The sequence below is a fragment of the Microcaecilia unicolor genome, chromosome 9, assembly GCF_901765095.1.
Source record: "Microcaecilia unicolor chromosome 9, aMicUni1.1, whole genome shotgun sequence".
In the NCBI taxonomy this organism is placed as follows: Eukaryota; Metazoa; Chordata; class Amphibia; order Gymnophiona; family Siphonopidae; genus Microcaecilia; species Microcaecilia unicolor.
The window spans coordinates 114,173,942-114,188,419 of record NC_044039.1 but is presented as its reverse complement, the minus strand read 5'-3'; the positions used below and the strand labels follow the sequence as shown (position 1 = coordinate 114,188,419).

Sequence of the window (14,478 nt, the reverse complement as noted above, 5' to 3'; positions counted from 1 at the left end):
CCACCCTGCTTGTCTTCATGGCCTATTGTTGTCCTGTTGCTGTAATACAGTACTGCTGGGATCATAATAGCTGACTGGCTCTGGTACTAAATGGAATTCCTGAAACTTCTTGTTTATCTTGACCAGGCCACAAATTCTATGGAGCAGGGACTTTCTTTTCTATGCGTCTGTACAGCACTGTGTACAATTTGTCAGGGCTGATCTTAGGGGTATTTGGGGTCCAATAAGAAGCAGGTGCAGTGTAGCCCCACTATACAGATCTGGATGGCTCTGCCTTAAGAACACCCTGCATCTTGTAGCACTATATAAATATTAATTGTAGTAGTGTCATGAGAAAAGATTCAATCTTCATGGATTTCATGAGCTATGATGTTGAGAGCCACTTATTAGCTGGGGTGGAGGGGGCAGGGGGGTGTGATAGAGCTGGGAAGGGTAAAAGTACCTGTTCACGCAATCTTGCTGTTGACACCAAATGATTAAGCAGAGGGGGCACAAAGAATACAGCCTCTGTTCATTGATGTTCAGAAGAAGAAAGAGGATGGAAAATAAATGTAATGCTAAGATAGTGTGAAGTCTGTTGGAATGTAATTGTATTTTGCATGCATTGCCTGTCACCTATTATTTCTCTGTGATTACTCTGTGACCTCTGATGTGAATTACTTAGAGAGGTCACACAGCTATGCAACTTCCTGTGGGGGTTAGACACAGCACATGCAGCACATGGAGCACATGGAGCTCATGATCTCTCCTAACCTGAGAGGATCTATGGTGGTGTGAGCATCCATTACCATCTAAGCACATGGAAGGAGCTGATAATACAAATGTATAGTAATATGTATATATAAGCCTGTCTGATTATAATCTAACTGCAAACTGTGAGTAAACAGATGTTTTGTTACTTCAACTTTAAAGTGACTCAGCAGTGAATTATTCAGGGGTGAATGAGAGAGAGATGAAGAAAGAAATTAACATTTCTAAAGCTGAAGCTGTGTGTACTAAAATCTGCTAATTATTTACTACAAATAATCCAACAAAAGGGTTATGGGCCCAGAGTCCAGGAATTGAAAAAGAAGAGAAATATTACCAGGCAGAAAAAAGGCCACATTTTTCTCTTAAGTTTTAAAGGAAAGATTCAGTCTGTCTCTCTCTCCCCCCACACAGCAGACAGAAGGCTAAGAAAATGGCTGAGGGAAGAAATTCACCATTGTTCTATTCTCTCAAGGTGCCTAAATTAACTGAGTTTAATTATCGGCAGTGGGAACTAAGATTCATATGTCTCCTTCGAGCAAAAAGATTAAATATATGCTTAGACCAAGACAGAACAGCTGAAAATATGGCTGAATGGGACAATGCAAACTATTATGTGAAGTGCATGTTTTTGGAAGCTCTCTCAGAGAAACAAGCCATATTAGTGGAGGGAAAAGATACACCAAAGGACATTTTATATAAACTGAGAACTATGTATGCAACTACATATGCAAAGCAGCAACCAATTTGGTTGGCAGAGTTGAATGAAACCAAATTAAGGGATAAAAGTAAATGTAATGATCACATTATGCATCTTATGTCTTCATTTCAAAAGCTAGAACTTTCTGGAATTCCCATGTGTGATGCATTGAAAAGAGCATTTCTTTTTACCTCACTATCAAAGAAGTTTGATGTTTTTAGGTCTGTAAATGAGGCCATTGAAGGGCAATCTTTTGAACAGACAACATCAAAACTAAGGCAGGAATGCATAATAAATGATTCTGAGGAGATGTGTTCTCAAAGCAAGTCAGAGAGAAATGAAACAAATTTCTTGGCAAAGAACAGAGGAAGGCGGAGCTATGGGAAAACTCCACCCAAGGGCAAGCTGATTTGCTACTCATGTGGAAAGGAGGGACATGTATCTAAATGGTGTAAGGAAACACAAAACACTCCCTCTAGCTCACCTAAGCCAATGGAACTAAAGAATTTTCAAACCAGGAAATGTATGAAGGACAAAGATAAACACAAGGGCTTTCTAATGGCAGAAAAATCTTTGACTATGGTAAATAATAATTCAAATGAAAGTACTTGGATTTTGGATTCAGGGAGCACATGCCATTTAACCAATTGTAAAGATTTCTTTCAGGAAATGTGTCCAGAAGAAGGAATTCTTAAAACTGCAAACGCAGGGACTGCTAAGATCCAAGCAAAAGGTATTGGATTCTTAAAATGCAAAGTGTCTAATGAAGTTAAAGAAATTCCTGTAAGTGATGTCTTGTATATTCCCCAAGCAGTTTGCAATATGCTTAGTGTATCTACATTAGATAAGAAGGGATTTGCGATTCATTTTGAAAACAGTAAGTGCACAATCTCTAAAAATGATGAAGTGTATGCTGAAGCTTTTATGCATAATGATGTTTATAAACTGAGCATTTCAGGTGAAGCCTCACATATGGCGCAAGTAAGGAAGAATGATGGTAAATGTAGTCTGGAAATCTGGCATCGCCGCCTGGGACATCGTGATTTTAAGGTGATCCAGGATCTTCACAGTGGGCAACTAGCCACAGGCATTCAGATAAGTGCAGATGCTGGTAATATGGAGAAATGCATAGACTGTGTTACTCAAAAAGGTGTGAGACCCTCATTTCCTGCATACACAGGAAATAGGAGTAATAAAGTGCTGGACTTAATACACAGTGACTTATGTGGACCGTTTAATATCCCATCATTGGGAAATAACAGATTTGTGCTAATATTCTTGGATGATTTCTCTAGATACTGTGTGGTCTATTTGCTGAAAGAGAAAAGTCAAGTCACAGACATGCTGAAGAAATACGTAGCCATGGTGAGCAATAAATTTGAAAGAAAACCAAAGGTTCTTCAGACCGACAATGGTGGTGAGTTCACTTCACAAAGCATGCGCACATTTCTAGAACAAGAAGGCATTCAGCATATCACAACAGTAGCTTATACACCAGAGCAAAATTCTGTTGCAGAGAGAAAATTTAGGTCACTTGTGGAAATGACCAGATGTATGCTGTCAGATAGCAATCTCCCTAAAAGACTATGGGGGGAAGCCATTCTCACAGCAGTGTACCTACAAAACAGAATGCCAACTAAAGGCGCTGAGCGCACACCACATGAGACATGGCATGGTAGGAAGCCAAACCTGTCACACATAAGAACATTTGGAAGTACAGCATATGCTCATATACCAAAGCAAAGAAGGCATAAACTGGATTCCACAACAGAAAGGGGCATTTTAGTTGGCTATACTCCAGGACACAAAGGATATAGAATTTTGAATCTGAAAACTGGCATTGTTGGCATAAGACATGTTACATATTTTGATGAAAACAAAAGGGTTGATAAAGGCTGGATTATCCCAGATGAGCCTTATCATCCAGAATATGAAACTAGAACCATAATAGACATGCCAGTGTATATAAATGCCATACCAAGGCAGATGTCTGAAAGCAACTCATCTGTATCTAACGAGGAACAGGCAGAGGAAACAGACACAGAAAGGATCATTGAAGAAGACAGTACAGTTGGAGAAGGGGAATCAATTGGAGAAGAACTCTCAGATTTAGAGGATGCGGAAAGGTCAGACCAACCTATTGTCAGACGCTCATCCAGGGAAAACAAAGGTGTTCCACCCCCAAGACTGTCTTACCTAACAAAGTCAGCAGAAGCTCAAGAGCCCTTAACATGGGATGAGATTGAGAAAATGCCAGCAGAAGAAGCTGCTGAATGGCATAAAGCTGCACAAGAAGAAATTGATGCATTGGATAAAAATAATACTTGGATTCTTACAAAATTACCTCCTGGCAAGAAAGCTATAGGATGCAAATGGGTATTCAAGTTAAAAAGGAATGCACAAGGAAAAGTGGAAAGGTATAAAGCCAGATTAGTGGCAAAGGGATATCTTCAAAAATATGGAGAAGATTTTGATGAAGTGTTTGCACCTGTAGTGAAACACACGACAATTAGAACACTTCTGAGCATTGCAGTCTCAAAAGGCATGCAAGTCAAACACATTGATGTGAAAACAGCGTTTCTTCACGGAGATATAACTGAAGACTTGTACATGGAACAACCAACAGGTTTCATAAATACAAAACAAAGACAGCTAGTGTGTAAATTAAACAAAGGTCTTTATGGATTAAAGCAAAGTGCAAAATGTTGGAATGAAAAATTGCATGAAATATTGACAAATTTAGGATTTAAGCAAGGTGAAGCAGATAAATGTTTGTACACTAGGTGCACAAATGGACAATATGCATACATTTTAGCTTTTGTTGATGATCTGCTCATTGCAAGCAAAAGTGAGCAAGAGTACAAGGACATTGTAAAGTGTTTAAACCACAATGTTGAGATAAAAGAACTTGGAAATGTGTCATACTATCTTGGTATAGAAATTGAGAAACAAAATGATGGTTCTTATCTTCTAAGCCAGAAGCAGAAAATAAATGAGCTTATTGAAAGTTTAGGTATGCAAGATGCCCAAGTTGTAAGCACTCCCATGATCACTGATTTTCTGAAGGATGAAACAGTAAGAGAACCTTTACCAGATAACATCCAATATAGATCAGCCATAGGTAAGCTTTTATATCTAGCTACCACATACAGGGCTGATATAGCAAATGCAGTAGGAATTTTGAGCAGAAGGGTCAGCTCACCTACCAAATCAGATTGGACTGCAGTTAAAAGGATGGTAAGGTATTTAAAGGGTACCATTGATTGTAAATTAAAGATTTCAGCCAATAGTAATCCAAAACTAATATGTTACTGTGATTCAGATTGGGCAGGGGATCATTCTGATTATAAATCCACAAGTGGATATGTGTTTATGTATGGAAATGTACAAATTTCATGGGCCAGTCATAAACAAAGTATTGTGAGTCTGTCTTCTACAGAAGCTGAATATGTGGCCGTATCGGAAGCGTGCAGAGAACTGATGTGGATTGAAAAACTTATGCTGGATTTCGGAATAGCTGAAAAGAGACCAATCCAGATAATGGAAGATAATCAGAGCTGCATCCGACTGTCACAGAATGACAAGGTTCAGTCACGCACCAAGCACATCGCAACGAAATACCACAACGTGCGAGAGTTGGCGAAAGAAGGGGTCATCAGTCTACACTATTGTCACACCAGTGAGATGACAGCTGACATCATGACCAAACCGTTACCCAGAGAACATTTTGTGAATCTGCGTATAAAGCTTGGACTTTGTATGAATAAATAATTGCATGACAGTTATGCATGAGAAGGGGTTTGTTGGAATGTAATTGTATTTTGCATGCATTGCCTGTCACCTATTATTTCTCTGTGATTACTCTGTGACCTCTGATGTGAATTACTTAGAGAGGTCACACAGCTATGCAACTTCCTGTGGGGGTTAGACACAGCACATGCAGCACATGGAGCACATGGAGCTCATGATCTCTCCTAACCTGAGAGGATCTATGGTGGTGTGAGCATCCATTACCATCTAAGCACATGGAAGGAGCTGATAATACAAATGTATAGTAATATGTATATATAAGCCTGTCTGATTATAATCTAACTGCAAACTGTGAGTAAACAGATGTTTTGTTACTTCAACTTTAAAGTGACTCAGCAGTGAATTATTCAGGGGTGAATGAGAGAGAGATGAAGAAAGAAATTAACATTTCTAAAGCTGAAGCTGTGTGTACTAAAATCTGCTAATTATTTACTACAAATAATCCAACAAAGTCATTGACTGATTGGAGAGAAAACATAGGGACACAGCCCATGGTGCTAGATGTGAAGAATGGGGACAAATGGCAATCACACTGCAGCAAGAAGTCATCCTCGAGGAAAAGTGGGTCTTTTCTTATTCCCACTACAGTCCGTGGGTGGGAAGGGGAGGGGTTCCCTATACCATGAACAAGGAGGACAACTGAACCTCTGAACATGCACCCAAGACACCACAAGGTTGCTATGTTGTCCAGGGAAGGCTGAGTGCCCCAGTGTTTATATTACAAAATAGTAGTGATCCAGATCTTATAGATGGACTGACACTTCTTTAATGCAGATGACCTGAAATATCAGTGCCTTGAAGCAGGAAGGGGCATCCCCAGAGCAGAACTGAGGCATAGGCAAACTAGGCAGGTGCATAGGACATAAATGTTTATGAGCCACCACCCTGCCCCAAGGTCTGCCAATTCAGTGGTTCCCAAGGCAGAATTTTGCCCTAGTAAGCTAGCTGCTGGCAAAAGAAAAAAGATCTGTCTATTCTCACCACCCCTTCTATGATGTCCTCCAGTTTTCAGAAGTTGCTGGTGGTCAGCACTTCCTACCTGCTACTTCCTCCTCTACAGTCAAAACCTTGTAGGAGTTTTAAAATGTGTTTATATTACAACAGGGTTTTCAACTTGCTTTTTGCTTAGGGCCACCAAAAGGTTAATTTTGCCCTGGGTGTTCCTCTGACAAGCTTTTCTATTCTGTAATAGCAAAAAGATTGCATGTTCCTTTTATCACAATAGTTTCCCAAACCTGAAGCATAGCATGAAGGAATTATACAGCTGATAGACTAAATGCATGAGCTAAACCCTTCTAGGAAGATAATTTGAAGTCTCAGACTTGCACTCATTTAGTACAATGCTTTTGATAAGTATCCTGGAATTTCTTTACCCAGTTTACAAACAGGGTATAATAGTGGAGGAGGATGTGAGAGGTAGACTATATCTTCATTATAAATCTATTTCCATTATCCTGCTACTGCTTTGTGAAAGTGAAATGTCAACCACAAATATAATTATTTTCACAACCCCTTTCGCAAGTTCGTGGCAGTTACGTGTGTAACTTAATTGGTTAATTAGCTGTTAGTTGGCATTCACAACAACAATTGACTATAATTGGTGTTAATTAGTACTAATTAGCACTAATTTGCAGTTATACACATAACTGCCCTTAGTTGGTATTCTACAAATTGGCAGCCCAATGATCATAAGCCGAGCGATATGTTGCAAACAGCAATCTAAAATTAGTACCAGAACAGCACAGGGCAATAACACCCCTATGATCAGAGCTAACAGGATGCAAATTTAGGCACATTATTAGCGCTGATCATAGGAGTACTTCTACAGGAGGATTGTGCCTGAGCATGCACCCAAGGCACAATCCTCCCACAGAAGTTGTTTGACAGGTACGGTCTGTCAAAAAAAGCTCAGACCTGTCAAACACCAATACGGTCTGGAGGTCCAGTGGACCCCCATCCCTCCCAACCACCCACCCAGACAGAGGCCCTGGTGGTCTAGTACCCCCAAACCCCCACAAGAAACCCGACCCTTATATGGTAGTGAAGCCCCACCCAGCACATCCCAGGATAAACTGGGCAGGGCACTGCCATTTTGGAGGCAGCGCTGGAAGGAGGAGGGAATGCTACTTCCTTCTCCATTTTGTAAAGGTACAGGTGGTTCAGAACCTCTAAGACCACCAGGTAGGGGAGTGCTAGACCATTGGGTGGGGGCTGGCAAGCATGGGTGATAGTCCAGCACTAATGGCCTCTACCGCCCATGTTTGCTTTTGATCCTCTGGGCCTAAGTGCGCAAAATCCATACTGTGCAACTGCAAGGGGGTGTGTATCTGGGAGGGGTAGGAGCAGGTCAGGGATGTACCTAGCACTTATGTGTGGAAGTTACAGAATAGTATTAGTTACATGTCTTAACCCACACCAGTTAAGTGCAAGCATTTACATCAGCCTTTAAGGTAGTGTATGTGCTTTAGAGGCCAAATGAATTTCCATTTCAGTTTTGGCTTCAGCACCAAAACTGGCCTGAAATCCATTTTCAGCTTTGTTTCATTTTCTGCCAAAGATGCCGGTGTATTTTCAGCTGAAATCAAAACTTTTTCTTCTGTCCTATGGCTGTCCTCCTCCCCGCCGAATATAAGAAGCCCCACCCAGCCACCCTCAGGCCTACCTTACTGTCCTGGTAGTCTAGTGGCGAGTTGGTACCTGAGCGTTCCGCAGTTGCTTCTGCTCATCCCCTGTCTGCAGTCAAAATGGTTGTCATGCCTTCGTGGCAGCAGAAGAAGAGGAGCAGGAAGGGAGGGAGAAAGAATGTGGGGGTTGTTAGCTTTTGGAGGGCTGGGCCAGGCCGAGCTGGTTTCAGCTTCGGTTTCAGCCAAAACCAAGTGGTGAATCTTGGCTGCAGATTCAGTTTCAGCTGATACCCTCTAATGACTAAAGTAAGGCACGTAACTGCGTTACACTAGTATTCTCTAATAGCAATTATGCACATAATTACAGATTATAGAATTTGCACTTAGTGCGCATCATCCCGGCACCTAAGTTTAGATGACCTGAAGAGAATAAACCCCGAAAATGTAAAAGAGGATAACAGCATGAAAAAAAATCTTATGACTTTACTTCTCTTTTTGATTCCGATTCGATTCCAAAATTCTACCTGTGCCATTACATAGAAAATTCCTCTATGTCATATTCATACCCTACAATATAATGCTGCAAGGTGATTGATAGGGGTCTAGCAGGATAAATCAGAAAGGAGATATGTCAGACTTGATGACAACATCAGCAGGTAGGTGGTGAAAAAGAAGAGAGGTCCTAGGAAAATAAATAAGGGCAAATTCAGGAAAAAAGGAATGAAATGTACTGCTGGGATAAATTGAGTAATAAAATTCACAGTCATATTTTGCCATAAATAGGATTTTGGGGGGGAGGGAGAGTAGAGGGATTTTGTCATTCATCTTATTTAAAATTCAGAAATATTAAAGGTGTTGTATAAGGCTCCCTTATTACCGAAATAATAGAATTCCTGCTATTACAGAGTTAGGGTAATTTAAATGGCTGTAGAAAGCAATATATCAATGGGAAGAACATCTGTATGAAATGTCCACCTGCTGATATACTGCCTCCTGCACTTTGCAGTGAAATGCACTTAATCATTTTAAGACTTCTTCTAATGAAGCCTGGATGTGGATTAACATTTTGAACACAAATACTTTTAGGCATTAAAATCTCCCGCTCTAAATGAGATTGCATTGTGTTCTTTACCCTGGTTGATTAATAAGCAATCTGTTAACTGTTAGAGCAGTCCAATTGTGCCAGCGGAAGTAGATTAGCAATTCAGCGCTGTTTGTGGATATAATCATCATTCCTCTTGAAGGCATTGAATTAAAATATCACTTACAACCCGTAGGAAAATAAAAGATACTATTTTCTGTGCATTAGTAACTTTTTTTATGGGGAGGGGGGAGAGGGGGAATGCCATCCAGCTAGGAAGTTTTGCATCTTAAGCATGACTGAGAAAGGGCAAGTGTATTACTAGTCTGTTGTAGCCTTAGTCCATGCGAAATTGGAGAATATATACTCACTGCTGGAAGCACAGTTGAAAGGGGTCATGTCATTCTTCTCGTGCTGATACTGCTGTGCCATATCAACAAAGAATAGCAGTGTTGAATGGAGGTACAGTGCTATATCAGGGAGGTGCTGCAGTGATGTAACTGCTGCCTTTCCAGTGCTGGTTCAACACTGCCCTATTAGAGGAGGTGGTATATATTTTGGAAGTGCCGGCTTTGTAGCTTTGTATTAAATGGAGGAGATGCTACATTGTTAGAGGTATTATTGCTCCAGAGCTGACATTGCTGTGCTATGTTATGAGAATGACTGCTCTTCTGGATGGTAACTGAATACTTACTGTGCTTTATGAATAATTTGCAGCGTAAATGTAATCATGCTGTAGAATACCTTAGTGGTTCATTTTGCCATTGTATTTCTTCAGTCACTGTGTTGTGAGATCAAGCAACGAAGACGTGGAGTAAGTTCCATATTGCGTTTGTGCCAACATCTTCTTGAGAACCAAGAAACCTGCAACTTGGATGCAGATCACCAGTCTATGCAGCTGATCATTGTGAATCTTGAAAGGAGGTGGGAAGCCATTGTCATGCAAGCTGTCCAATGGCAAACCAGACTGCAGAAGCAGCTGGGACAAGGACAGGTGAGTGGTGGTATCTGTCTACCTTTAAACAAGTACAGCACAGAGCTATTCAAATGTCTCCCCCTAGAAGAAGAGTGCTTTCTTTTTGAGTATACTTCTGCTCTTTCCTTCCAAAGAGTCCATCTTACCCAAAGCATTTCAACTGAAGATACAGCCCTGTTTTAAAGTGTAGTGAACTGTAATAGAAGGGGATTGACATGCCGTGGTCCTGTCTACTTTTCTAGCCAGAAGAAAAGCACAAGAATGGAATATCAGTAACAACTCTGAGAGAGATGTGAAGCCCAATTATGTATTGGTCATCTAGGTATGAAAATGGGCATCCAAAATTTGCACTGTATTTTACAAAAGCCTCACTGAACATGGAGCATTTTATAAAATATGTGTAAGAGCATGGACAAACTGCATGTTTTTTTCTGCACATAGAGCAGGAACAGCCATTTTCCAAAATACCCAAAAAGACGTTTACTCAGGGTTTTGTAGTGTGTAAATCACGACACTTATAACACGTGTGAGTATCAGATTTTGGTATGTATGCATGGAAGTACTATCACTTAGGGCCCCTTTTATCAGTCACACTAATGGTTCCCGGTGTGGTAATGCCGACAAAGCCAATTCACTTTGAATGGGCTCTGTTGGCATAAAAGAGGCCCTTAAATTTCTAAATGTTTCATTTTCTAGAATTGCATATAGGAGGTGAGCCAGTTAAGAAATTGTGCACAAAAACTCACATTTTTGACATTTTGAGATAGTTTCAAACTAGAGCTGTACCAAATAGCATATTTTACTATTCACTGACTACGAATAATGAAAAACATTTATTTATTTATTTATGACATTTGTATCCCACATTATCCCGAACAAGCTAGGTTCAATGTTGCTTATATTCAAGAAAAACATCGAAATATGATAGATAATTAATTATAACATTTTAATATATGAGGAAATATTGTGTGTTTGTCATGAAGCTAGGCTAGAGTATTTGCTATGTTGAAACATATAAGAGAGATAGCAACATTAGTTTATTGTCTTCTGATAAGATATATACTCAATAGAAAAGCCTTTAGTAATTTATGGAACATCAGATAATCTTAGAATCTTAATTGCTTGGGTAGAAAAATTCCAAAATTTGGTACTCTGATATGTGAAGCCTATGACAAGGATTATTTTGTAAGAAAGACCTTTGCAGTTTGGATAATGGAGAATGAGGTATTCTCTAGATGTTTTTACTATATTATGAGAAGGTGAGATTTTAATACCCATATATATGGCATTACAATAATCCAATTTGGATAGTACCAGAAATTAGGTGATAGTAAGAAGTGTGGAGCTTGCAAAGAAAGGACACAACCTTTTTAACTTCCATGGTATATGGAAAACGTTTGAGACCACCTTTTAGACCTGAGTTTTGAATGATAAATGCTGGTTGATGGTGATGCCCAGGATTTTCATCGATTGATCTAAGGCATATGGTATGTTGTCACTAATGAAGTTTTTTTTTTTAAATGAAATGAGTTAATAGGGGTTGGTAAGTATGAGGACTTTAGTCTTTTCCCAATTTAATTTGAGTTTAAACCTGGATGCCCAAGATTCCATCATATCTAAACTGGTTTTAATCTCATGTACAATTTCTAGTAATTCTCTTTTGAAGGGAATATAAATGGTGATATCATCAGCATAAAGGAAGGGATTAAATCCGTGAGCCTCCAGTAAGTAACCCAGTGGTGCCATCATGATATTGAATCATATGGGTGTCAAAGGAGAACCTTGTGGAACCCAGCATATAGAGACCTAAAGTGAGGAGAAATGACCTGATTGCTTTACTTGGTAGAATCTTGATATTCGAAAACCCTGAAACCACTTTAAGACAGTTCCACTAATACCAAAGTGGTCTAATAAGTGTAACAATATATTATGGTCAACCATGTAATTCAGGCAAATACGAATAAGGGGCATTGAGCTTTAACATAACAAATAATAAAAGAAGCAACGTGAAATCAGAGATCAAGTATTTATCTCAGTAGGGTTTAGCACAGTAGAGCCCTGAATTATTTGTCTTCAAATTTAAATCTTCAGCCGAATATAAATAATGTATTTGGGGCACTATTTGGGGGCCGAATTGAATTGAATATAAATATAAATATTTGGTATTTATAATGGCGTACCAAGGGGGGGCGGTCCGCCCCGGGTGTACACCGCTGGGGGGGGGGTGCCGCGCGCCTGTTGAACGAGCGGACTCGGAGCCGTCAGGCGCGCGGCACCCCCCCAGCAGGTAAAAATGCACCTGGGGGGGCATCAGCTATCCGCCCCGGTTGTCAGCCAGCCTAGGAATGCCACTGCTATTTACAACACCCAAGGACAAGGTACAATTGCCCCTCAACCTTTCCTCCCAAGCCAGTCCCAGATGAAGTTAGTCTACACTTAGCATGACTTGAAACAGGTGTAAATGCCAACAAGGAAATATTTTGTAGTATAGGTATATGCTACTGCAAAATATGGAATACATATTAAACTTTCAAGGTCATCTCTAACTACACCCAGAACACACCTTCTTCCCATATGCTGCTGGTATACAGGTATAAATAGCATCTGTTCTAAAATCAGTACTTACTCGTGTATGCTGATTTGCACCTATTAATGGCTTTATTTTACATGTGTAAATCTTCTACAATTGCCTCCCTGGTGTACTAGTAAATGATATTCTAAAGTTCACATATCTGTATGTTTGTATGATAAATTATATCTTTGTTACACTCCACCCAACTTTTCCTTCTTAATTGCTTCCAAATCTTGGCAGTTCAGCTATATGCATTACAATCCATTTCTGTTTCTTAAAGGCAAAAGAGCATATTTGTTAAGCTGTCCAGATGTTCACCTTGCACACCAAAGCGTTTCATTTAGGTGTAGCTTCATTTTATTTGTCAAGAGGAGATTGGTCATATGTTTAAAGGAAGACAGTGGGTATAGTTTTGAAACATAACAAGGGAAAGAAACATTTAAGAACATACGTGTGGACATATGCATGTAAATGCCGGAAACCTAAGTGGAGGGGCATAATCGAACGGCGCCGGCCAAATAGATCGCTGGCCATCTATTTGGCCGGTGCCGCAAAGAGCAGTCCCGAACCGTATTATCGAAAAAGATGGCCGGCCATCTTTCGTTTCGATAATACGGTTGGGGCCGGCCAAATCTCAGAGATGGCCGGGTTTGAGATGGCCGGCATCGGTTTTCGCCGATAATGGAAACCAATGCCGGCCATCTCAAACCCGGCCAAATCCAAGGCATTTGGTCATGGGAGGGGCCAGCATTTGGCCAGCTCCGCGATTGAAAGCAATTGGCGCCGGCCAAAATCGGCTTTCCATTATACCGATTTGGCCGGGTTCAGGAGATCGCCGGCCATCTCCCGATTTGTGTTGGAAGATGGCCGGTGATCTCCTTCGAAAATAAGCTGGATAGGTTACTACATGCAACTTTGTTAGTCTATGTGCTTTGAAAATGAGCATCTATATGTTAAGGATATAACAAAAGAGAGGGAACGAAGTACAAACTAAAGTCCAAACAAAAACAGCATCACGGGCCTTTAAAAATGGAACACAGTTCTTTAATGAATGAGCCTTGACAAAAAGACCCGACACGGGCCATGTTTCGGTGACTAGCACCTGCGTCAGGGGTCACAGTGATGACGTGGAAAACTTGGGGAATAACTCGAATATATTCCTCTACAATATATTATTCCTTACCCCACGTCTCATATAGTAAAAGCTACAAAGCACCAAGGATACAGAAAGTGAAAGTGCCTTGGTGCTTTGTAGCTTTTACTATATGAGACGTGGGGTAAGGAATAATATATTGTAGAGGAATATATTCGAGTTATTCCCAAGTTTTCCACGTCATCACTGTGACCCCTGACGCAGGTGCTAGTCACCGAAACACGGCCCGTGTCGGGTCTTTTGTCAAGGCTCATTCATTAAAGAACTGTGTTCCATTTTTAAAGGCCCGTGGTGCATCTATATGTTAAGCACATATCACAGCAACTTAGAAGCACACACTTCTACTGGCTGTACGGCAGGTATAAGTGCTGGCACCTAACTTATAGGTGCATATTTTCACCATTACACTGTATCCCGTTAAAGAATAGGCTCCTACCAGATGCCCACTGGGTATTTATTTGCAGGCTCCCAGTTGTAAAATTATCCCTATTGGCTGTACATTCTGATCTTCAAAGCCCATAAAGAAAATGGACTAACTTGAAGAACAGGCTCTTCCTCAGTGCGCCTCCAAAGTCTCTAAGGTCCTCCCAAGAAGCATCTCTAACTACACCCTCTCCAAAGGAAATCATGTGATGTGATATCCACTAGTGAGCCTTCTGAACAGTAGCCCCCACACAATCCCTGAAAGGCTTCACCTAATGCAAAACTATTTCAGGAAGCAGGTGAAAGCCTGTCTCTTCTCCCAAGCCTATAATTCTAGAGGCAACTAACTAGCTAGTCACACACACACACACAAGGACTAACATACTCTAGCT

The 14,478-nt window shown here is 40.5% G+C and overlaps 1 protein-coding gene across 1 annotated transcript in view; it reads left to right on the top strand.

The window, feature by feature from the left end:
• Positions 1-14,478, top strand: part of AKAP6 (A-kinase anchoring protein 6) — a 698,126-nt gene that overhangs the window by 612,996 nt on the left and 70,652 nt on the right. Inside the window, exon 11 of the mRNA XM_030214549.1 lies at positions 9,741-9,956. Coding sequence (XP_030070409.1) covers positions 9,741-9,956 — 216 coding nt within the window. The remainder of the gene's footprint in view (positions 1-9,740; positions 9,957-14,478) is intronic.